Source organism: Rhinoraja longicauda, chromosome 5, assembly GCF_053455715.1.
Source record: "Rhinoraja longicauda isolate Sanriku21f chromosome 5, sRhiLon1.1, whole genome shotgun sequence".
NCBI lineage: Eukaryota > Metazoa > Chordata > Chondrichthyes > Rajiformes > Arhynchobatidae > Rhinoraja > Rhinoraja longicauda.
In genome coordinates, this window is record NC_135957.1 from 23844241 (window position 1) to 23868744 (window position 24504).

The 24504-nt window shown below is 43.7% G+C and overlaps 2 protein-coding genes across 6 annotated transcripts in view; one reads left to right on the top strand and one right to left on the bottom strand.

Annotated features, from left to right (window-relative positions):
- The window catches only part of tbce (tubulin folding cofactor E), a 35470-nt gene extending 33240 nt beyond the window's left edge, over positions 1 to 2230 (top strand). For 3 of the 4 annotated variants that reach the window (XM_078399112.1, XM_078399113.1, XM_078399114.1), the window contains 2 exons: positions 180 to 271; positions 673 to 2230. In XM_078399112.1, the coding sequence (XP_078255238.1) occupies positions 180 to 271; positions 673 to 762 (182 nt within the window). In that variant the 3' untranslated portion in view covers positions 763 to 2230. The remainder of the gene's footprint in view (positions 1 to 179; positions 272 to 672) is intronic. The other variant, XM_078399111.1, reaches the window with a different exon arrangement.
- Positions 2231 to 2948: 718 nt separating this feature from the next.
- Positions 2949 to 22860, bottom strand: b3galnt2 (beta-1,3-N-acetylgalactosaminyltransferase 2). Of its 2 annotated transcripts, none has more exons than XM_078400026.1 (13): positions 22668 to 22860; positions 20443 to 20560; positions 17554 to 17654; positions 15979 to 16172; positions 14610 to 14705; positions 13509 to 13619; positions 12800 to 12890; positions 10878 to 11061; positions 10323 to 10445; positions 7040 to 7199; positions 4840 to 4896; positions 3496 to 4078; positions 2949 to 3015 (listed from the first exon to the last, which is right to left on the bottom strand). In XM_078400026.1, the coding sequence occupies exons 1-12, from the start codon at positions 22774 to 22776 to the stop codon at positions 3947 to 3949; spliced, it is 1476 nt and encodes a 491-aa protein (XP_078256152.1). In that variant the 5' UTR covers positions 22777 to 22860; the 3' UTR covers positions 2949 to 3015; positions 3496 to 3946. The 2 variants fall into 2 exon arrangements, with proteins under 2 accessions (XP_078256152.1, XP_078256153.1); XM_078400027.1 differs by lacking the exon at positions 22668 to 22860 and adding an exon at positions 21146 to 21261.
- Between the last annotated feature and the right edge of the window lie 1644 nt (positions 22861 to 24504).

Genomic DNA, 24504 nt, shown 5'->3' on the forward strand with positions numbered 1-24504 from the left:
CCAAACCTTGCTCAATTTGAAACTGTGTATCTGTAAATACTACTAATTTGTTATTTCATTATTTTTGCAGTCTTAGGCCATTTATCACATTAAGAACACAATATAAAAGGAAATGATTCTTAATGGAAATCTTGAAACCTTAAACTCACAAACTGAACTATGTTTTGCCATTAATATAGAGTCAATGACCATTCAGAAAGTGAGGGGGCTGCTTCATCGACTGCTGAAAGTTCCAGGTGCTGAACTAAAATTAACATACATCAGTTCAAAGGTGAGGCAATTCTAATTAAGGTGGTGCTAAATGTTGCTTAGTTATTTTGGCCATCTGATGGCATAGAATTACAATATACAAGGACATGTTAGTGTAGACACAAATCCTGCATTATATGGTACTAAAATCAACACTAATGCCTCACCCCAATGAACGTATTATGTGATTTTGTATTAGTGTAAATTGCTGTATTAGAGGAGCTTACACTAACATATTGTGGTATTAAGAGTTTTACATTAATACACCATGCAGTAACATAGGTATTTTACTAACATATTATTCAGTATTGTGTAGTCCTACGGTAGTACAATGTGTAGTATGTATAATTTTAGCTAACAATGTGCATTATTGACTGTTTTTACAATACTAATTCGTGCCAAATATTTTGTATCTTTTATTAGATGGACATGGAGATAGACATGGATAATGACCTGAAGTCTCTTTCATATTACTCAATAGAGAGTGGAGATTGTATATTAGTGCGATGGTAGATGTGTACATATATATTAAGGAATGGAAGAACATTCAGCATTTAAGGGAAGACATTTTGCAGCATTGATCGACGTGCAGATGCTCGTGATCTTGTGATACATACAGCTTTGGGATCAGTTCCTGTTACGTGCTGTCAAGCAGCAGTTTCTGAATGTGCTGATTTTGAAGCCATAGAAAACTGTACCATTTGCACCTGCAACTTAACTCTGAGCTTTCTATTGAATTGTTTCTGGTTTTAAAAAAAAGGTTCACGGTGCAGAGCTGAAGGTGCAGTTTTAAAATAACATCATCTGTTTAACCATGGTTGTATCTAACACCACCTCTAAATATTGCAAACGTTAACTGGTTATGTTCACTCTTTGCATCCTGTGGTTCTGAACCCAGAATAATTTGAACTGAGCTGAAAGGTTCATTGTTAACAGTCTTTTGGTGGTTTAGGCATTGGGCCTTAATGTTACTGCATTGGACACTTGATTCAGTTACTGAACAAATATTTTAACTTCTAGTAATAAGTGAGTCTGGATGATTCTTGCCTGAACTCTGTGGTTGAACATGCAATGATTCTATACCTTCCTGGGGAGGGACATAATAAGTCCTGCATTGAATGATTGGAAAGTTAGGAAGCACTTGCTAACATACACCCTGAGGTGAAGTTATTTCCATCAAGAATTGCAAGAAGGTGTTAATCCTTTAAGTGAGAGTTTTGGGAGTTTTGTTCAAGCTTGGCCCCACAACATCTTGACAATCACAAACGGCTGATAATCTCCTCAGTATGGTGCTGTCAGACAGGCAGGTGAATAGTAATAAATAACACAATTTAAACCTCAGGGTTTTATCACACTGTTTGCATCAGTGTAATCCATGCTGTGAGTAACTTTATGTGAATTGTGTTCAATTTACTTCAGAGTGATTGGATCTAAAGCAGAATTGTGATGAAGGGGTAGAGCAGAAACATTACCTCCTCTCTATTTTATTGTCCACTCGGGTTTAAAAAATCCTGAACTACCTATCTTTTTCTTCTCCTTGTTAGACTTTCTCAGCAAAATTCCCAAAGAGACTCGTATATCCTTAGGGTGTTGCATGGCAAGTGTTGTGGGTTCTAAGAGTTCTGATTACATTTGACATCAACAAAGCGCTGTACAAGAAACTAATACAAAATCCATTCCTCTCGCTCTAAATAAAAGATTTTTGCTGCAATCAGATTTCCATTCTCATTAGCTGAACTAAAACAACATGGACTTTCACACAGAGTACAATGTCTGTTTGGTAATAACATGGTTCTTTGGACAAGGACATGGTGGTGATAAAACTAACTTCATGTGTGTGTGTGTTAATCATTTTCACATAATGTAATAAAATTGGCATTATACACTTGACATTTCAAAGTGCTAGCTGTACAGTTAATGAAATACTTCCATATATTTTGCTTAAGATGCACAAGAAAGCCCTTCCCTATGTTAGTCTATGCAATCCATTTCGCTTGCCAAGTGTCAAAGGGTGAGCAACCTCATGCCATTTTATCTCGGCAGTTTTTCTTAAAATGTAGATGGCGAGTCCCACAGGCCAACAAAAACATTTTGATGCATTGTAATATTCTACATATCATCCTACTAATATCTGAATACTTTGGTGATGAACTATTTTCTTAAGCTGGCAAAAATTCTGAAGTAAAACAACCATACAACATTTCGACAAGTTGTTAACTGTTATAAAACTGTAATCAACTTTCTTTTCAACTTCTGTGCTCTTTGGGCCTCAATTAAGACAGAGCTAGGCTTTTCTGATGCATCAGAAAAATTACAACATAACTTCATCTTTATCTGCAATCTCACCTTGTCCTACTGCAAAATAACAAGCACTCTTGACATTCAGTGCAGCCTCTGTGCACCTCCTTTCCCCAAAACCAACAACTTCTACCTGGCCCATTCCTTCACAGCAGGAAGGCTGGTTGATGATGTGCATGAGAGAGAAACAGTTACTGTGGGATTGCTGTGAAAAGTAGCCTGGGTTTAATGGCCCCAGTCTGAAGAAGGGCCTTGACCCAAAATGTCACCCATTCCTTCTCTCCAGAGATGCTGCCTGACCCGCTGAGTTACTCCAGCATTTTGTGATACCCCCATTGTGAGAAGTAAGAAAATACTCACCAATCTGGTGTGAAGATGGTAAACTTTGACAGTGGACTTGTTCTTTCTTGACAGCTTGAATTCTTCCTCCCCACAGCTTGTTTGTGTTAATATTGAACATTTACTTTGCTAAAGAGATTAAGAAATCTCTGTAAAGTTATCTCTAAGCTGCCCTTCATTTAACACCCGACCTCTTGGAGGTTAGCTGTCCCAATCTCAATTATCCCTTCACGACAGCATCTAGAACCATACACGCCATCCAGAGAATGCGTCCCACCAGTTTACCTGCTCGGACGTTTACTCAAGTTGCACGTCTAAACTCCTGAGTGAATTATTCAGCACTCTCCCATTGTAAACATATAGCTGCAACTATTTTGATTTTTACAGTTTATTGCTTCCATCCAATTACCAACAAACTTAGATAATGGAAAGAGTTGTATAGACTCTGACAAATAAAATAAAAGGTTGGGGTCCCAAAATCTAATTTCCCCAAGGAACTCTAGACAGATCCTGCAACTCAGAATCATGGCTACTTATCCCCAATTTCCCATCTTCTGTTCAATTCCCAACCCTGTCCGTTTAAGATGTTTTCCACTGAAATCCTCTTACCATTAATTTCCAGCTGTCATCTTCTAGTCCCCCTTTTTTTTTAAACTCTGTTAAATTACAGCAGAGAAAAGATCCTGAAAAAAAAGGATTTAGAGTACTTTATTTTTTTAGAAATACAAAAATAGAAAAGTTTCTATTGTTCGCTTAATGATCAAGACCATCTTCCACTATTACCCAGAACAAGGTGTGTAAGCATGTAGCACATAGACCATTCTGAAGATTGGTAGCAGGTGCTCAGAAAAGGCCATGGGACCAAGTGGAGCTGGCAGCACATGTCCCCAATCCTTTCCTACCCACACCTACCCAGTTCACAATTCTGATGCATCATTCTTTGATAATAGATGGGCCAGAGTGAGTAAACTGCAGCAAAGAGAAGAATTCGCATTCTGAACCAACAGCATTCAAAGTCTTCGACGTTTATCCTGTCTCGTTCAGAACCCACTAGTGATCGTCACTTTTGACAGTGACAGGGATTTCCACATTGTTCCTTATTGTTCCACAGGTCCATCAGCTCTTCTGCAGAGTACTGGGGGGACGAGAGTGCACCTGACAGACACTTCTTCTCACACAGCCACAGGGGGTCCTTCAGGCAAAAGCAGGAAGAGAAAAGTGATGTGTACACTTCCTTGATCGACACTGATAAATGCATTCAAAGTAAAGAGCTCCCCAAAAGTGAGTTGCAAGAATTAAAAGGCTTTTCAAGTGACGAAAGTCATGTTTTCAATGCTAGTTTTGAAACAAGGACAGCAGAGTGCTGCAGCTGGTAGAGCTGCTGTTTCACAGCACCAGTGTTGAGCCCTGACCTCCAAAGCTGTGCAGTTTGCATATTCTTCTAGCAACCTCCTGGGTTTTCCCCAGGAGGTCCGGTTTCCTCCAACGTCTAAACACATGCGGATTGATAGATTAATTGGCCACTGTAAAATTACCATTCACCTTCACTAAAGGCACACAGTCTAGGGGGAGCTAATGGGAATGTGAAGAGAATGAAATGGGATTAATGTAACTAGATACTTGATGGTTGGCATGGACATGGACTAAAGGGCCCGTTTCCATGCTGTGTGATTCTAAACCTTCTACAACACTTAAGATGGTCTCAAATAATTTCATACGGTTTAGAGAAATTAGGCAGGACGTGCTAAAGAGAAAGGTCGACTAAAAGTAGGGAAACAGAAGGACAGGGTGAAAAGGCAATTCTTATGGGTCATCACAGTATTCAAATGGCCTAACTGTTTCTGTACTTTTGATTCATTCCTAAATTGCAAAGCTAAAGGCACTGCAAAAACCAGCCCCTTGCACAGATTTCAAGCGTTCAGTCAACACTGGAAGTGTGTGTAGTTGATCTACCTGATGTCGTTGGGGTCCAACAGCAGCCATCCAGATGCCCATGCTGACATCTTCACCCTGCAACCACAATACAGACAGTATGTTATTTCACAACTACAGTCCACCCACACACAGCTGCTCAGAATGAACTAATTTTTGAAAACAGAATCAGAAAGTTAATTTGAAGATTGTCATTCGAAACAAAAATAAAGCATTCTATCCAGCCAGTCCCAGCAGATGAGGACAATTGGTGATTATTTTTCAAATCACATATAATCCCATCAATCGCTTGACCCTCCATCACCAATATCGTCCCAACACAATGAGAAACTACTTTACAATACTCAGAGACATCTGCCTGAGAATACTCCTGACCTATGAAAAATCTAACCTTCATTTTGAGTTCGATCTCCTGGTTTCACTTTATGCAGCAAGAAATTGAAAATGAGGAAAGAACTGCAGATGCTGGTTTGAACCGAAGATAGACACCAGCGGGACAGGCAGCATCTCTGGAGAGAAGGAATGGGTGACATTTTGGGTCGAGACCCTTCTTCAGACAAGAGTCAGGAAAGGGAAATGAGAGATATAGAACAAATGAATGAAAGATATTCAAAAAGTAACAGTGATAAAGGAAACAGGCCATTCATTGATAGCTATTTGCTAGGTGAGAACACTTTAATTCCCCTTCCTATTCCCACACTGACCTTTCTGTCCTAGGCCTCATCCATTGTCAGAGTGAGGCTAAATGCAAATTGGAGGAACCGCAATTCATATTTCATTTGGGCAGCTTACAACCCAGTGGTATGAATATTGATTTCCCTAACCACATCGTACTATGTTTACATATTCTGTTGTGCTGCTGCAAGTAAGAATTTCATTGGCCTATCTCGGACATATGACAATAAAACACTCTTGACTCTTGAACCCCTGCATTCCCTCTCTCTCCAACCCTCACCCCCCCCCCCCCCCCCCCAATCGCACCAGCTTCTTGTTCTCACCTAGCAAACAACTAACAATGGGCTGTTTCCTTTATCAATAGACAATAGGTGCAGGAGTAGGCCATTCAGCCCTTCGAGCCAGCACCGCCATTCAATGCGATCATGGCTGATCACTCTCAATCAGTACCCCGTTCCTGCCTTCTCCCCATACCCCCTCACTCCGCTATCCTTAAGGGCTCTATCTAGCTCTCTCTTGAAAGCATCCAACGAACTGGCCTCCACTGCCTTCTGAGGCAGAGAATTCCACACCTTCACCACTCTCTGACTGAAAAAGTTCTTCCTCATCTCCGTTCTAAATGGCCTACCCCTTATTCTTAAACTGTGGCCCCTTGTTCTGGACTCCCCCAACATTGGGAACATGTTTCCTGCCTCTAATGTGTCCAATCCCCTAATTATCTTATATGTTTCAATAAGATCCCCCCTCATCCTTCTAAATTCCAGTGTATACAAGCCCAATCGCTCCAGCCTTTCAACATACGACAGTCCCGCCATTCCGGGAATTAACCTAGTGAACCTACGCTGCACGCCCTCCATAGCAAGAATATCCTTCCTCAAATTTGGAGACCAAAACTGCACACAGTACTCCAGGTGCGGTCTCACCAGGGCCCGGTACAACTGTAGAAGGACCTCTTTGCTCCTATACTCAACTCCTCTTGTTATGAAGGCCAACATTCCATTGGCTTTCTTCACTGCCTGCTGTACCTGCATGCTTCCTTTCATTGACTGATGCACTAGGACACCCAGATCTCGTTGAACTCCCCCTCCTCCTAACTTGACACCATTCAGATAATAATCTGCCTTTCTATTCTTACTTCCAAAGTGAATAACCTCACACTTATCTACATTAAACTGCATTTGCCATGTATCCGCCCACTCACACAACCTGTCCAAGTCACCCTGCAGCCTTATTGCATCTTCCTCACAATTCACACTACCCCCCAGCTTAGTATCATCTGCATCGTTACTTTTTTACATATCTTTCATTCAATTGTTCTATACCTCTCTACATCACTGTCTATATCTCCCGTTTCCCTTTTTGAAGAAAGGCCTCGATCCAAAACATCACCCATTCCTTCTATCCAGAGATGCTGCATGTCCCGCTGAATTATTCCAGCATTTTGTGTCTATCTTCAATTGAAAATGAGTTTCCAATGACAATCTGTTTTAATGCTGCCATTCTTAAATTAAGTGCATTCACAGCAGCACAGGACAGTGTTCAGTACCTGATAGACTTTGAGTGCCCTTGCATTATCTGCCAGCCACTGGATCAGGTTGTAAGAGGCAACATAACCAGAGCCACACGCAAAGTCGGGATACACCAGGCTCGGATATTCCAGCTCCATCCATTTCCCACTGCCGTCCACCGCCCAATTCTGCCTGAAACTGGGAAACCATTCAGGACAATCAGTGCGTTGCAGGACTTATAGGATATTTGTAAAATATTTTACACTTAAAAATCTGAGCTGGTTAAATAACATCCATTTGGAAAGAAATACATTAAACAGGAAGATGTCGCTGATTATCAACACAAGTTTTAGCAATCACACCTCATCTTTCTACAAGGCCCATTACAGCTTTCATATTCAGTATACGAATTGAATCTCTGCCTCTGAAGAATGGTCCTGACCTGTAACGTCGCCTATTCCTTCCGCAGATGCTGCCTGACCCGCTGAGTTACTCCAGCACTTTGGGTGTTGCTCAAGATTCCAGCATCTGCAGCTTCTTGTACCTCTTACTCATTCATTGGTCATTCCATGATCTTTTACACCTGCTGTACACATGTTTATTTTTCAGATTTTGCCCATTATCAGCAGCTTTAGCCCTGCACCACCCTTTCTATCATCTTTTCACTCCTGCCCTCTGCTAGACAACACAATGTGTCTTTTGCTCACCCTGTAACAAAACCCACTTTGCCATGTCCTTCTACTGACTGGAAGCACCAGGGATCAATTAACCCTTTTTATCTATGCTACAAATCGTTAAATTCATATTTTGCAATTTGAGCAAAAGATCAAACATCTGTTTGCTGAATGCTAGGATTGGAGAGGAAACGAGGTGGCCAATTCTGCTCATCGCACCTATTAATTCACCCCCCCCCCCCCTGACCTTGCAGCTCACCAATTTTTATCTTTCAAGTAGACATACAATTACCCTCCAAGTATTACTATTATATGTTTCCATGGTTCACTCAGGAGAGCATTTCAGATCACAATGCTGTTTAAGTTTCCTTATGTCACCTCTACTTCTTTGGCGACCAGATTAAATGTGTGCCTGCTAGCTACCAATAATTCTGGTTCTTGAATCAGTTTTCCTTTTATTTATTAAACCAATCACGGTTTTGAGCATTGTGATCAAATCTCAACTATATTTGCTCTAACAACAACCTACCTTCTCACTTGAAGCCACTCCTTTCCTGACACCAAGACAAGAATATTTGATTTTTGATTTAGAGATACAGCGCGGAAACAGGCCCTTCGGCCCAACGAGTCCGCGCCGCCCAGCGATCCCCGCACATTAATACTATCCTACACACACTAGGGACAATTTTTTACATTTACCCAGTCAATTAACCTATATACCTGTACGTCTTTGGAGTGTGGGAGGAAACCGAAGATCTCGGAGAAAACCCACGCAGGTCACGGGGAGAACGTACAAACTTTTTCTGCACTTTCTCAAAGGCCTTTGCAGAATTCTGCCAAGTCTGCTGTACATGTACTGTGCAGTTGTCATTTTATAAAGGTTCTAGGCAACTTTCTTACTTTACGAACAGAGAACAGCACAGCACAGGAACAGGCTCTTCAGCCAACAATGTCTGTGCCAAATATGGTGCCAAGTTAAACGTCTCCTGGACCACCCATATTGAAGCAACGACCAATAAAGCACACCAACACTTCTACTTCCTTAGAAGGCTTAGGAAGTTTGGCACGTCTCCAACTCTCACCAGCTTCTAGTGTGCAGTAGCAAGCATTTTATCGGGATGCATCACAGCTTGGATGGGGAACAGCTCCATCCAAGACAGCAAGAATGCCCCTCTCCATCAGGGACCTGGGGTGGAAGCTATTGCACCGAGGAGTCCCCTGCAACCTGTTCCTCACGCGGTTCACAGACTTGCCAGCCGCCTGCCACTTTTGCGGGTTGGAAGAGTATGTACCACGTGTATATGGAGTGTGTGAGGTTGCAGCCCCTGTTCCAATATCTAAAGGGGCTGCTCCTTGCTTTTTGGCTGCATTTTTCACCCACCATCCTCATCTTTGGACACCCTGTGCGTAGGGGAGAGGGTAGGGCCGAAGATGTCCTTGTTGGGTTGCTCCTGGGCCTGGCCAAGCTGGCCTTCCGTGACTCACGGCGCCAGGCGGAAGAGGGCTCTGCCCGAGCCAGCTGCCTACCCCTTTTCTGGGGTTACATCCGCGCCCGAGTGGTGTTGGAGAGGGACTATGCGCTGGAGGATTTCCAGGACCACTGGGCACCGCGGGGGATTGGATGTATCCTGGATGGGGATTGTAATATAATTGTATAATAGTTCCAATTGGTATATTTGTTTGTATAATATTCTGGTGGTGGGTTCTGTTTTGGTTTTATTGTATTGTATATATTATTTTAATATTTGAATAAATATTTTTGATTAAAAAAAAAAAGACAGCAAGAAATTGCAGCGAATTATGGACGTAGCCCAGACCATCACACAAACCAACCTCCATTGACTCCATTTATACCTCATGCTGTCTCGGCAAGGCTAGCAGTATAATCAAGGACATCGCACCTTGGCCACTCCCTCTTCTCACCCATTGGGCAAAAAGTATAGGTGTGAAAACGCAACCTCCAGATTCAGGGACAGTTTCTTCCCATCTGTTATCAGGCAACGGAACCATCCTACCACAACTAGACAGCAGTCCTGAACTACTATCTACCTCATTGGTGACCCTCGGACTATCTTTGATCAGACTTTACTGGCTTTATCTTGCACTAAACATTATTCCCTTATCATGTATCTGTACACTGTGAATGGCTCGAATGTAATCATATATTGTTTTCCACTAACTAGTTAGCACGCAACAAAAGTTTTTCACTTCCTCGGTACACGTGACAATAAACTAAACTGAAGCTAAACTGAACTAGAGAAGCATGATGACCATGGAATGCACTGTTCAGGTGAACAAATTCAGTTGTAAGACTAATAAAATTAGTGTGAGGCCATGGTGACGACAGAGGCACAGTAATTGCACCCCTGGGCTTTGGTCAACAGACAAGTTACCCAATAAAAGGAATAATGAACCATGTTAAACAAATGTAAACTGCAGTACATAATTGATAGCCAGTTCCGCATTAACAGCAAAGCAAGTCACCAAATCATCAGAATCATGCAGACCATATCCGTTCTCCGTAGGAGCACTAACCTACTAAATCTACTAAACTAACCTACTGCTAAAGAGCCCCGCAAATCTCTCATTTTGAACTACTTAGGATTAACTGATTTTGCAAAGGATTTGTGATTACACAGACACTAACTTTCCCCACCACACGTTCGTTGCTTCCAGCCTGTCTCCTGCTCTCTCCAGCACAGCCTCAACATCCACATAACAGTCGTCGTCAGTTTTTAGAAGCAACTGGAAGTTCGTCGATTCCACAGACCTGTTTGTAACAAAAAAAAGCATAGTTTGAATTCAGTTTGTCACTAAAAATTTCTCCAGCTGCCAGTTAGATTGGGAAATACTCAATGCTCAACCTCCAAACTTAAGATCGTTGTATATTTAAAAACACTTACCTCTAACTCCAGATCATAATCTCCCTCGTTACCATGACCTGCACTCCGATAGAATTGTACACCATCTCAAGTCATCCTAAAGCACTTAATTGGATTGTACTTTTTCATGAAGTCTTATTGAGGAACACATGGCAACCAAATTGGAAACAGCAATGACAATTAAACACTCTTGTCTGTTGACTATGGACTTGATTCTGAAGTGCAGTTTGAATCCAGAACCTTCTAAATCAGATTGGACCTGGATTCCCACAGAGCCACAGTTGACACAACAAATGAATGCATTGATGAATATCTCTTACCATTGATAAAAGTGCAGTAATTTATGTGGCACATTTCTGTAGGTGTCTATCACATCCACAAAGACAATATCCTGATAGGTTTGGCTTTCTTCCTGTAAGGCAGCATTCTCTTCCCTGAGTTTGTTTTTGTGGCATTCAAAGCGCTTGGGCCTTGTGGCAAGGCTTTCCAGCAGTGCGGCACCATCTGAAAAAGAAGAGCAGTGTGTTGTGCAGGGTTTGTGCTTGGAGAGATTCCTGTTTGTCACATCCTCAGGCAAGTCTCAAATAAGTTGTGCTGGAAGGAAGTGATGTAGGTGGGAAGCCATTGGTGGTACAGCAGAGGTTGCCCAGATTGGTGGGTAGTGGGCTTTGTTCTATGACGAGTGATTATAACGACACCATCAAAGACCCACATCACTCCTATTATCAGGAAGAAGGTAAATGAGTGTGAAAACTTTGACCACCAGGTTCAAGAATAGCTTCTTCCCAACAACTATCAGTATCATGTACACTCCGCAACACTAACCTCAACAAGGGAGGCATGGTGGCACAGTGGTGGAGTTGCTGCTTCACAGCGCCAGAGAACCGAGTTCGATTCGGATGCTATCCGTACAGAGTTTGTACGTTCTCCCGGTGACCTGCGTGGGTTTTCCCTGGGATTTCCGGTTTCCTCCCACACTCCAAAGACGTACAGATCTGCAGGTTAATTGGCTTGGTATAATTGTAAATTATCCCTAGTGTGTGTAGGATAGTGTTAGTATGCAGAAATCGCTGGTCTACGCAGACCCAGTGGGCCAAAAGGCCTGTTTCCGCGTTGTACTAAACTATGAACTTCTGTGAACTGTCTTTGGTTGCACTTAAGACTTTAGGTTCTTTGCACTAGTATTGCAGTTAATTATTTAATTATTTATTGTTTATTATATTGCATCTATGTTTATTGTGTTTACAGGCCTGCAATGCTGCTTCAAGTAAGAATTTAATTGTCCCATTGCCAGTACATTTGACAATTAAACGCTCTTGAAGTGATTAAAAAGATACGTTATCTTAAACCAAGCAGGACATAAAGATGGCTAATTCAGTTGGATCAGCATGTCCAATACTGAGCATCACATTTGAGGAAGGACATTGTCTTCAGAGACAATGTAAAACAGACTTACTGGAACTGTCCCAGGGAGCACAGAAATACATTTACAACCTGCATCCTTACTGAGATTGTGACACCTAGTTCTAGACTCTCTAGCCAGCAGAAACCTCCTCCCTTCCTCCAGGCTGTTGAGCTCTGTAAGAATTTAGCAAATTTCAATTAAATCTCCTCTCATTCTTCTATACCCTTCTGAAGTCAAAGAGGACACTAGAGAAATTTGTTTAAATTTTCAAGAGGAAGGTCCCAGTGGTGGATGGGTCAATAACCAGGGACACAGGAGTGCAAAAGGCACCAGACACAAAACAAGGACAACTGGTCGGGATTGCTGTACACTTCCTTGCAGGGGAATGGAGGAAGGTTCAAAAAGAACCTTAACAGGAAGTGTTAAGTGTTGAATAGGGAAGTGGGGCAAGACAAGTGGAAAGAAGTTGGTTGATATTCATGTGTAGATATAGACCCGGCGGATCCCCCTGTGCTCTCGGTGTCAACCCTCACGACTGAAACGTTTTACACCCATGTCATGCATTCAGCGTAGTCATGACTGCAGTGTGATAAGGGCATTCCAAGGATAACCTCTCCTTTAAAAGGATGTTATATTCTGCTTGCCGTGATAAACGGCCTTTTCCTCGGAAGAGAAGGTGAACGCTAAGCTCCCATTTACGAAGCTGAGTCCTCGGGGCCTGGACCTTCCTTCCCACCTGCATCACTATTTTGGAAGCATTACTGTCATGTTCAAGGTTTCGAGAGGTTTACATAGCGATGCGTTGGCAGGAGTGCTGCTGGTCTCTGAGTGACCCACCATGGATGGTGTAGGTGAAGCCTCCCGCCACTGCTGCCACGTCCTGGCCAAACCCATCCTGGATCACTTCCTGTTCAGCCTGCAGCTGGGCCTGGGGTTCAAACACAAATACAATTCAACATTGTGGGAGATGGACGGAAGGACAAGAGTTAAACTATCCATAACACACCCACCTGGGCAGAAGGACACTACGCCCAGACCACTTGTCTGCTTACACATGGATCACATCTGCATGCAACAGACCGCACACCACACATGCAGACAACATGCCCACAAACTTATCCACCCGCTTACGTGGAACACACACGAACACACGTGTGCACGAACACACACACACGCAAGAGCGCACTCACACGAGCGCGCACACACATACATCCACATGGACCCACACCCACACAGGCCGACCGCACACACACACAGGCCAAACACACCCACAGACAACCACACCGCTAATATCAACCTCCAGTTACATTGAAATCACTCATTTCCGTACATTTAAATGGAGTGTTCACTCAGTTCCCGCCCTCTGACAAGGCTACAATAAACACTCCCTGGTGTTGTCCTGAAGGACACTTTAAAGCTTTTTCTGCCATGGCTGACATCAATCTATTCAGAGGCTGATTGCCTCTCACCCATTGGGAATATATTCCTGTGTGAATTCTGATCTTCATGATACGGTCAAATTACCATTATACGAGGGTCAACTTACTGCAGAAAACCTGAGGACGCCTCCTCCACTGTCAAGCAGAACATCAGAGAGGTTCATGGTGATGAGATAGTCCGAGTCCTGGGTCTCCCAAGCAATTGTGCCTTCAAAGCCCTGGCAGAAGGAGGAGAGGATGTAAATTGTGTGAGCCATCCCTGCTGCACAGTGTGGACTGGTCCCACACGTTCACAATTTAACCACAACAAATTACAAACACTAAATCTGCCGTCATTTACACAGCTACAAGCAGCCCAGCCAGTACTACATCTTGCACTACCATGGACTTGATTCCTAATTGCATCTTGCACTAATGTCTTGTATTTTATTGCACAGTCTTTTACTTTTCACTGTCTTATAGAATTTATGTGCAGCGGTGGAGTTGCTGCCTTATAGCGCCAGAGACCCGGGTTTGATTCTGTCTGTACAGAGTTTGTATGTTTGCCCTGTGACCGCGTGGGTTTTCTCTGGGTGCTCCAGTTTCCTCCCCCATTCCAAAGACATGCGCGTTTGTAGGTTAATTGGCATCTGTAAATTGTCCCAAGTGTGTTGGATTGAACTAGTGATGGGTGATTGTTAGTCAGTGCACACTCAATAGGACAAAGGGCCTGTTTCCACTCTATATCTCTAAACTAAATTGACTTGCTTGATTAGTCTTTGGAGAGTCTGGCCAGGAAAGTTTTGTTGTTATGGGTGGAATGGAGACTGAACTACATGCTTGGGGAAATAAAATTAACATGGAGCTGGTTGGTTGGTCAGGCAGGAAATGGAAGTTGTGATGGGAAGGAAGCTGGAGAAAATGAGTTGAGGGTGACTACCATTCATGGCCCATGATGCCTGGGCCTACAATCAAAATAGTTGAAAGACTGAGCCTGGGTTCGGTATCCAAATGTTTTCCTGAGGGGAAAGAGCAGGGATTCCATGAGAATCCAAGGCTACTCACAACCTGTTGCCCATTAGCCAGAGAACAGAGCTTTACACCACCCAACCTGAAAAACGGAGAGATCAATCATTGCAGGGCTACAAACTGAACTTGCCAACATGTTTAGCACAGGCTTTATACAAAGGAAAGAGAAAATAAAAACAGGCCATAGCCTTTGCTCTTACCTTTGGCAAGAGGAACCTCTCCACAGGTTTATACCACATCTGGTTGACTTGAAGCCCAGAGCTGAGTGGACTGAAGCGAGCACTAACAATCACCTCCTGGTAAAACATATGCTAGGTAAAATGTTTACTCATGAATTCCTGATGGCGAATTCTGCCATCGTTACATAGTGCTGCCTCATTCAGCCCACTTTCCACAACCTTCACTGTCCAATTTATAAGGACTGTGCTACTCATCAGCTGGTTGCCACAAGGACTCCACTGGTCCAAGAGGAACGCCTCTTATTATTAGAACCACAAACAGCAGCTATGTCACCAGAACATGTGAATGAATAAACCAATAAACTTTTGAGACTTTCCATTGTAAAAATTCCCCTTTCATGCGAACATGGAAAGTATTGAGATCTTCCGATCTCAATCATATAGGAGATATGAGGAGAGGTTTGATGAAACTCAGTCAAAATAAGGAGGATACGGGAAGATTGCTGAGATTAGGCTCAAGTAGCCGAATGTACACGGGTCACGAGAATTGCAACAATGGCAACATTTTAAAGAAGGATGAAAATATTATGTGGGCCCTTGCCTGAGGAGATCACAATGTCCCGCATAACATTGGTAGTTGGATTCTGGTATGATATAGGATAGAGTCAGCAGAATTATGGAAGAAGCACAGGTAATCATGGTGAAAGAGACACAAGATAGTGCAGATGCTGGACTAAAAGACAAATAATTGGAGGAATTCAGTGGGTCAGGCAGCATCTCTGGAGAAAAAGAATAGGTGACGTTTCGGGTCGAAACCCCTCTTCAGACTCCGAGTCTAAAGAAGGGTTTCAACCCAAAACATCACTTATTCCTTTTTACCAGAGATGATGTCTGACCTGCTGAGTTACTCTAGCTTTTTGTGTCTCCTTCTTCAAATTGATGGAGTAGAGAGGAGAAAGCTGACAGAGGTGAGGGAAAGGGGTGAAGCAGGAGCTGGCAAGTTATAGGTGGATCCGGGTAAGGAGAGTTAGGTTGGTGAGAGATAGGTGAGAAGAAAGAAGCAGAGGGACAGATGGTGAGAAGGAAGGAGGGGAAGGGATGAAAGAAAACGGTGGACCTGGAGTAAGGAGGGATGGATGTTGAGTGGGTAGAGGAGGGGGAAGGAATAAGTTGACAGGGACTGGGGGAATGGAAGGAAAGGTGTGCAGGGGGGTGGGGGTTGGGAAGCTGGGTAGATGAGAAAGAGGGGTTTGACCTGAAATGACTGAATTCAATGTTCATGCTGTTGGGTTGCAGGCTACCCAAGCAGAATCACAGTGCTGGACAGGATATAGAGTAAGAAACACAACTCAGAGTTAAACGGGACACAGCCAGCTTATGTGTAACTTGCCTCCAGCATGGTCTGGTAGAGTCGGACTGTGAGGTTCTGGTTAAAAGCTGCTTCCCTCTGATCATGGAACACACCCAACCTCGTAATGACAATAGGATGGAGAACTCGAAAATCAATCTTTGAAACTTTGCTGCCAAGCAACATCAAGTCAGGACTTCCAGACAGGATGACCGCTTCAATTTCCTGTCCAATGACTGCAGAAAGAAAGAAAATTATTTTCCGAGAGTGACTTCCACAACATCCAGAAATAATAGAGGTTCAAAAATAGTGCTGGGCTACAGAGCTGATGAAGATATTATTCCTTTCAGGTGAAATTACATAACTTTTTAAACTGATGGGACACACAGTAACAAAACCAATGACCAATTTTGGTAATGTTGATTGAAGGATGAATATGAACCAAAATATTGGAGAGAACCTCCCCTATTTTCATCTGCTTTAATGGGCAGGAAGGCTCTCAGTTTAATGTCTCATCTGAAAGACAACAGCACAGTACGTAACTCTGCCATTGAAAGGTGTCAGCTCAGATATTGTACTCAAGTCTCTACAGCGAAACTTAAACCACAGCCTTCTCATACAAATGTACAATTGATCCGTGACCAGCATATTAATCATAGTTGCATGGAATCAAATTTATATCCATAATTATGAATCCATAATTCATACTTAAGCCTAGAAATTGTCCATTGCATGTGCATTTTGTAAAATCGGCCATTTGCTGATAAAGGTTGATTTGGTGATCGTGAGGAAACTGGCTCAGGCAGTTGGAGGCATGACCATAGCCCGTCTGTCTGATTTACTGGTGTAGTCGAGTGACTAGTAGCTACTTCTGTATTTATCACGCAAAGTACCTGGTGAAGGTGCAGCCTCTGACCTGCGCTTTTCACTCATAGCAAATTGCAGCAAACCCCACAGCACTGGCAAAGAAGCACAAATGAAAGGGTTCCCATAGGTGGAAGCTATAAGCCTTCAGAACAGGTTTATACTAAAGATAGACACAAAAAGGTGGAGTATGGCAGGTCAGGGAGCATCTCTAGAGAAAATGAATGTGATTGTTCGGTTCGGGACCCTTCTTCAGACTGATTGTAAAAGGGAGAATGGGAGGGAAAAAAAACTAGAACCAAAAGAGAATGGGACAAATTAAGGCCGGCAACAGATGATCTCAGGCAAGGAGGTCCCCTGAGAGGCCGATTTATGGATAGAGACAGGTGCGAGCCCAAGTAACGTCGCCTCTCCATTTTCTCCAGAGATGCTGCCTGACCCACTGAGTTACTCCAGCATTTTGTGTGAAGCCTTCAGGACAACAGTGTGTGTGGATCTAAGGTAGAAGCAGTTTGCGCAGGGTTGGAGACAATGGAGGGAAGATCTGCAGAAATTATGGAAGTTGATGCAGCTTGTACCACCACTATCCTCTTCCATAACTTCTTCCGAATGCGTTCTCTGTTCTTAGTTTCTTGTTCTTTCCTCACCTCCCACATCCCCCTATATTGCTTTCATAAGTCACAAACATGAGCACATCTTTCTTTGGTCAACAGACTGAGCACATAGATGTCAATAGTATCCAGAGTGCCTGACCTGGGTCAGTAAAGTTCAGCAGCTGACAGGAATAGGGGTCCTCTCGATCCTCGTCAGGGATGTCACAGCCATAAGAACCGATTATAAACTTTGCGAGTACACTGCCGGAGACAGAAAAAAAAAGTCAAGGACTTGAATTTCATCAGGACTTGTAATCTAATATTGGCAGTACGAATGAATAACTTGTGGTGAACCTAAAATTGATCAGAAGGTTGACTGAACTTCCTACCCCAATATGATGTGGGCCCCAGTGTCAGAGGTGAACTTGTCAAACGGACTAATCTGCAGAGGAAGCCCGAAGTGTTTGTTTACTTGAAGGACAAACTTTCATGCTGGACCCATGCTGTGTGACACTGTCACCACAGGAAAAGGCCATCATTTAAATTACAAGATGTCTCCACTGCTCAGCATGTTGGCAGGTGTGAATATTAGTGGACACATTTGTTTACAAGGTTTTGATCAATAAATTTTAAATGGACTTTTCTCCTTCAAAGCGTTTTGTCATAGTCGTAAAGAAATAGAGCATGGAAACAGGTCCTTTGGCCCACCAAGTTCACATTGACCATTTTGACAAAAAAAAGAACAAGGATGGACAAGGTAGTTGACTGACACTGCTCTCGAGGGTGTGCAGGAACAGAGACTGTTCTATACGAATATCTATATTGCATATCTATATGAATCATTGATAATGACAGACTTGCTGACAAAGAAGATAATCAAGCCAATGGGATCATGTGATTCACAAATATAAGAGCACAAAAGCACAGGGATGCTGTCAAACCTTTAACACTGGTTGAACCACAACTGGAGTAATTTGTCCAATTATATACCCTATATGTTAGGAAGGATGCAAATGTTCTTGAGGAGGTGCAGAAACATCCTGCAATGATTCCAGGGACTTTTTGTGTTGTTTAGCTTATACAAGGAACTGCAGATGCTGGTTTACAAAAAAGATTCAAAGTGCTAGAATAACTGCAGGTCAGGCAGCATCTCCTGCAAACATGGACAGGTAACTTTTTGAGTCAAGACCCTTCTTCAGACTGAACAATTGGGAACATGGATTTAAAACGATGAAATATTGTCGCAGAAGGAACGTGTGTACAAAAAAAAATCTTTAAGTGCAAAGTCTGAACTGACCTGTAAAGATGGTACATACAAAGACAATGAAGATTTCCAAAAGGTAATTATGTAGGTAACCGAGAGGCAATCAGAGATACAAGGAAAGGGATGGAATAAATTGCTCAACAAGGATCTGACATGGACTCTCTTGATTGAAGGGCCTCTTTCTTACAAGAATGATCCACAAAGGAAATTCCACTCTGCTTCAATGCACATCACTCCTGCCTTGAAAATGTCGAATACTAACACTGAAGACTTGAGATGCAGATCCAGAGCTATCCTTGCACAACCAAGGCTGACAAAGGAATGAGGAGATTACAAGTGCAAATGTCTACTCTCTGCCAATTGTGGAATGCTTTGCAGTCACTTTTTTTAAAAGCTCAGTATCAATTGTTCTCATTGGTGCAGAGATTAGGACATTGACAGAGGGATTCAAAATCCCTAGCAATTCTGAGGACAAATAATAGACGTGGAGAAATACAGATCTTCAGGCAACATCCATCAAGCTTCCAATTCCATTAATCCCATTTTTATTCTCAATCCCCAGATTCTCATCACTAGCCCAGGGTTCTTCCACTCCCCTACACGCTAGGAGTAATTTACAAGTGGCCAATTAACCAATCAACCTGCACATCTTTGGGACATGGGAAGAAACTGGAGCACCAGATGAAACCCACATGGTCACAGGAAGAAAGTGCAAATCCCACATAGCAGCATTCAGGGCTGGGATAGAACCTGGGTGTTCAGCGAGGTGAGGCAGCAGTCCTACCAGCTACACCATCCTTAGGAGATGCTATTTTAATTGCTGGAGGGTCAATAACTAAAGGACATGGATCATTAATAGGACATGGTAATCCACAAAAGTATCTGAGGAAAATATTTTTTTTGTGTTGGATCCGAAATGGATTGCCTGAGCACAAGAAGAATACAGATCAGAAGGAACCAGGTATAACACTGAAAGGTCCTAATGCAGGGCTATGGGAAACAATAAAAGTGGGACTAACTGGAAAGTCTTCAAAGACATGATATGGGCACAGGCAAATTGCCATCCTGCTGTACTGTGAAATACTAAACACTGTTGCAGAGAGTAATGAATCTCAGGAATTCTCCACCCCATGGCTGAGGAATCAAGATTATTGGGGCATTTAAAGAGGAAGTAGATAGGATTTGAATGATCAGGCAGTTGGGCATTAGGGGGAATTGGCACAGAAGAGATGAGACCTGAGGCAGATCAGCCATGATCATATTTAATGATGGGGCAGTTGTGAGGATCGAATGGCCTGTTCCTGCTATAATTTTCTTGTGTTAATACGTACAGGAGTCTCACCAAGCATCCTTAGACAGCGCCTTCCAAACTCTCAACCTCCACCATCTTGAAGGACAAGGGCAGCAAAACTATTGAGCCACCATCACCTGACAGTTGCCCTCCAAGCCACAGACCATCCTGACTTGGAAATATATTGTTGCTCCTTCACCGTCACTCGGTCAAAATCCTGGCACTCTCTCCCTAACAGCATTGTGGAAATACCCACACCTCAAGAACTGCAGTGATTTACAAAGGCAGTTCACCACATTGTTCTCAAGGGATATTAGAGATGGCCAATAAAATGTAACTTCAGCCATTCCATGAATAATGGCAGAAATGTTTTAATTCACCCATTATTATTATTAAGGTGATATTAATGTGATATTAAGGTGATATTAGTTCAAAAACTCTTCATAAGTCAAAAGCAGTGAAGAGAAACACTGTGTTTGGGGAAATGCACTCACCGCTGGCTGAGTTGTGGAACGTGCCCCAGCCAGGTCTTCCGTAGGGCACTCCGTAGGTCATGATGGTGACGAGCTGACAATATCCCAATCACAAGATCATACTGGTCTGTTGTCCACACTGTGGGAGCAGGCAGAAGCAATGCATCTATCAGGGTAGTCCTATTTGTGGATTTTGGAAAGGAGATAGAAACAGGCAGTACAGTTTGGGGAAACTATAAGCTTGCAGGCCGTGAAGGGGAAATCGCCAGAGGTGATGAGTAAATGATGACCTGATGTTCATCCTTGGTGTTATGTGCAAGTGATAGGTATGGGGAGGTGTCCGAGAGCTGGCGTGTGCCACGTGACCTTGGAGCCCTTGTCCTACCAGTGAAAATGTAGCATCCTAACAACAGTGGCTGAAATCCGAGGGTACTATCACCTCTCTCCCTTTGAGGAAATTGCATTTTGTCTCTGGAACTAATATACTACAAAGCTGAGAATTATATTCTGTTCTCTGTATCTTCACCTTCTTTCTTCCTATTGTACTTGAGCGTGAATTGATTGCATTTAGGTATGGTATTATCTTTAGACTTTAGAGATACAGCGCGGAAACAAGCCCTTCGGCCAACTGAGTCCGCACCGATAAGCGATCCCCGCACATTAAAACTATCCTACACACACTGGGGATAATTTACACATACACCAAGCCAACTAACCTACATACCTGTACATCTTTGGAGTGTGGGAGGAAACCGAAGATCTCGGAGAAAACCCATGCGGCCACAGGGAGACAGCACCTGTAGTCGGGATCGAACCAGGGTCTCCGGCGCTGTAAGCACAGTAAGGCAGCAACTCTACCGCTGTGCCACCGTGGCCGCCCACATTAGTACAGGTGTCAGGGGATATTGGGGGAAGGCAGGAGAATGGGGTTAAGAGAGAAAGATAGATCAGCCATGATTGAATGGCAAAGTAGACGTGATGGGCCAAATGGCCGAATTCTGCTCCTAGAACTTATAAAAACCCACATGGTCACGGGGAGAATGTACAAACACCATACAGACAGCACCAGTAGTCAGGATCGAATCCGGGTCTCCGGCGCTATAAGGCAGCAACTCTACCGCTGCGCCCTCTGATCTGTTTGGATAGCATGCAAAAACAAAGCTTTTCACTATACTTCAGTACAGGTATCAATAATAAACCTGAACCTAAAGCAATTGAAGCAACAGGACCATGGAAACGCATGTATTTTGGTACAGGGGTCAATTCTAAACCTGTATCTAAAGCCATTTAAGCATCAAGACCATCGCCCATTCCTTCTATCCAGGGATGCTGCCGGCCCCGCTGTTACTCTAGCATTTTATGCCTCGGAGTCAATATCACCAAACACTTCTAAACCACCCATATTGAAGCAACAACCAAGGCACACCAATGCCTAGACTTCCTTAGAAGGCTCAGAAAGTTTGGCATGTGCCTACAACTCTTACTAACTTCTACAGATGCACCATAGAAAGAAAGTATTTGATCAGTCTGAAGAAGGGTCGCGACCCGAAACGTCACCCATTTCTTCTCTCCACAGATGCTGCCTGTCCCGCTGAGTTACTGCAACATTTTGCGTCTATTATCAAGATACTTCACAGCTTGGTTTGGGGACAGCTCCATCCAGGACCGTAAGAAATTGCAGCGAATTGTGGCCACCAGGCCATCACACAAACCAACCTCCCTTCTATAGATTACATTTACACGTCACGTTGCCTCGGCAAGGCCAGCAGCATGATCAAGGACGAGTCGCACGCTGGTCACTCCTTCTTCTCCCCTCTCCCATCAGGCGAAAGGTATAGAAGTGTGTAAACACACACCACCAGATTCAGGGACAGTTTCTTCCCAGCTGTTATCAGGCAACTGAATTATCCCACCACAGCCAGAGAGCAGTGCTGAACTACTATCAACCTCTTTGGTGACCCTCAGACTATTCTTGACTGGACTTTGCTGGCTTTACCTTGGCCTTGCACTAAACGTTATCCCTTATCATGTATCTATAAACTGAGAATGGGTCGACTGTAATCATGTGTGGTCTTTCTGCTGACTGGTTAGCCCGCAACAAAGCTTTTCGCTGGACCTCGGCGCACGTGACAACAAACTAAACTGAACTGAAACTGTGATCGCGGCGCGCGTCGCGCCCGCCCGCGGTGACGTCACAGCGCGTCCCCGCCGCCGCGCCGCGGCTCGGCCGTTAAATCCGCCATTACCTGGGAGCGGTGAGAGGCGGCCGCGCCGGCAGACGTGCCGCAGCCCGAAATGTACGGTAACGGCGAGGATGCAGAAGCAGGCCGCCGCCAGCACAGCCGCGCTCCGCATTGATTACCATGGAAGCGCCACTAACCACGCGTTTGCCTGCCAGTTGATGGGCGCCCGGCGCCAATCAACACTTTCTTTTACCGCTTGTGGCGCGGGGGGGGCTACCCTTCGTAGGTTGTGCGCAGACGCGGGCGGCGCGGAGGCCTCTGGGAGTTGTCGTTTCAGGTGTGTTCACTTGCAGCAGGTGCTGGTAATTGAATTAAAAGCAGCCGGTGGACAAGGAAACTGGATATTTCACATGGATAGTCTTTCAAGTGCCAAGAATAAGTTTTTATTGGGGTGTTATTGAAATGAAAAATTCCCACAGACCTGAAAAATTAGAGCCTTCTCTGATTTGATTTAAAAGTTTCTAACAACTCCTGTTTTAAAAAAAAATTACTATTGAATTCAAAACACTTGAAGAAATTTACTTGGGAAATGCTCTGCTCCTCGCATGAACAAGATTTCTGCCTTGTTTCTTTTACACTTAGTTTAGAGATACAGCATGCAAAACAGTGCAGGAAGGAGCTGCACATGCTGGTTTATACTGAAAACAGACACTAAATGCTGTTAATGACTGGGTCAAACAGCATCTCTGGAGAAAAATCGATGACGTTTCGGGTCAGAACCCTACTTCAGAACTTCTGAAGAAAGATTCTGACCTGAAACATCACCTATTTTTCCCCAGTGATGCTGTCCGACCCAATGAGTTACATCAGCATTTTGCATGCAAACGCTCTTCAGCCCACCGAGTCCATGCCAACCATTAATCACCCATTCACATTAGTTCTATGCAATGCATAGGTTGTGTGAGTGGGCGGATACATGGCAGATGCAGTTTAATGTAGATAAGTGTGAGGTTATTCACTTTGGAAGTAAGAATAGAAAGGCAGATTATTATCTGAATGGTGTCAAGTTAGGAGGAGGGGGAGTTCAACGAGATCTGGGTGTCCTAGTGCATCAGTCAATGAAAGGAAGCATGCAGGTACAACAGGCAGTGAAGAAAGCCAATGGAATGTTGGCCTTCGTAACAAGAGGAGTATGGGGAGAAGGCAGGAACGGGGTACTGATTGAGAGTGATCAGCCATGATCGCATTGAATGGCGGTGCTGGCTCGAAGGGCTGAATGGCCTACTCCTGCACCTATTGTCTATTGTTTATTGAGTATAGGAGCAAAGAGGTCCTTCTACAGTTGTACCGGGCCCTGGTGAGACCGCACCTGGAGTACTGTGTGCAGTTTTGGTCTCCAAATTTGAGGAAGGATATTCTTGCTATGGAGGGCGTGCAGCGTAGGTTCACTAGGTTAATTCCCGGAATGGCGGGACTGTCGTATGTTGAAAGGCTGGAGCGATTGGGCTTGTATACACTGGAATTTAGAAGGATGAGGGGGGATCTTATTGAAACGTATAAGATAATTAGGGGATTGGACACATTAGAGGCAGGAAACATGTTCCCAATGTTGGGGGAGTCCAGAACAAGGGGCCACAGTTTAAGAATAAGGGGTAGGCCATTTAGAACGGAGATGAGGAAGAACTTTTTCAGTCAGAGAGTGGTGAAGGTGTGGAATTCTCTGCCTCAGAAGGCAGTGGAGGCCAGTTCGTTGGATGCTTTCAAGAGAGAGCTCGATAGAGCTCTTAAGGATAGCGGAGTGAGGGGGTATGGGGAGAAGGCAGGAACGGGGTACTGATTGAGAGTGATCAGCCATGATCGCATTGAATGGCGGTGCTGGCTCGAAGGGCTGAATGGCCTA

Coding starts and splice junctions, on each gene's coding strand:
- b3galnt2 (XM_078400026.1), bottom strand. CDS start 22,776: ATGCGGAGCGCGGCTGTGCTGGCGGCGGCCTGCTTCTGCATCCTCGCC. Junction 10,446..10,877: donor TTACTGCACTTTTATCAATG/GTAAGAGATATT, acceptor TGTTACAAACAG/GTCTGTGGAATCGACGAACT. Junction 4,079..4,839: donor TTGGACCCCAACGACATCAG/GTAGATCAACTA, acceptor TTTTGCCTGAAG/GACCCCCTGTGGCTGTGTGA.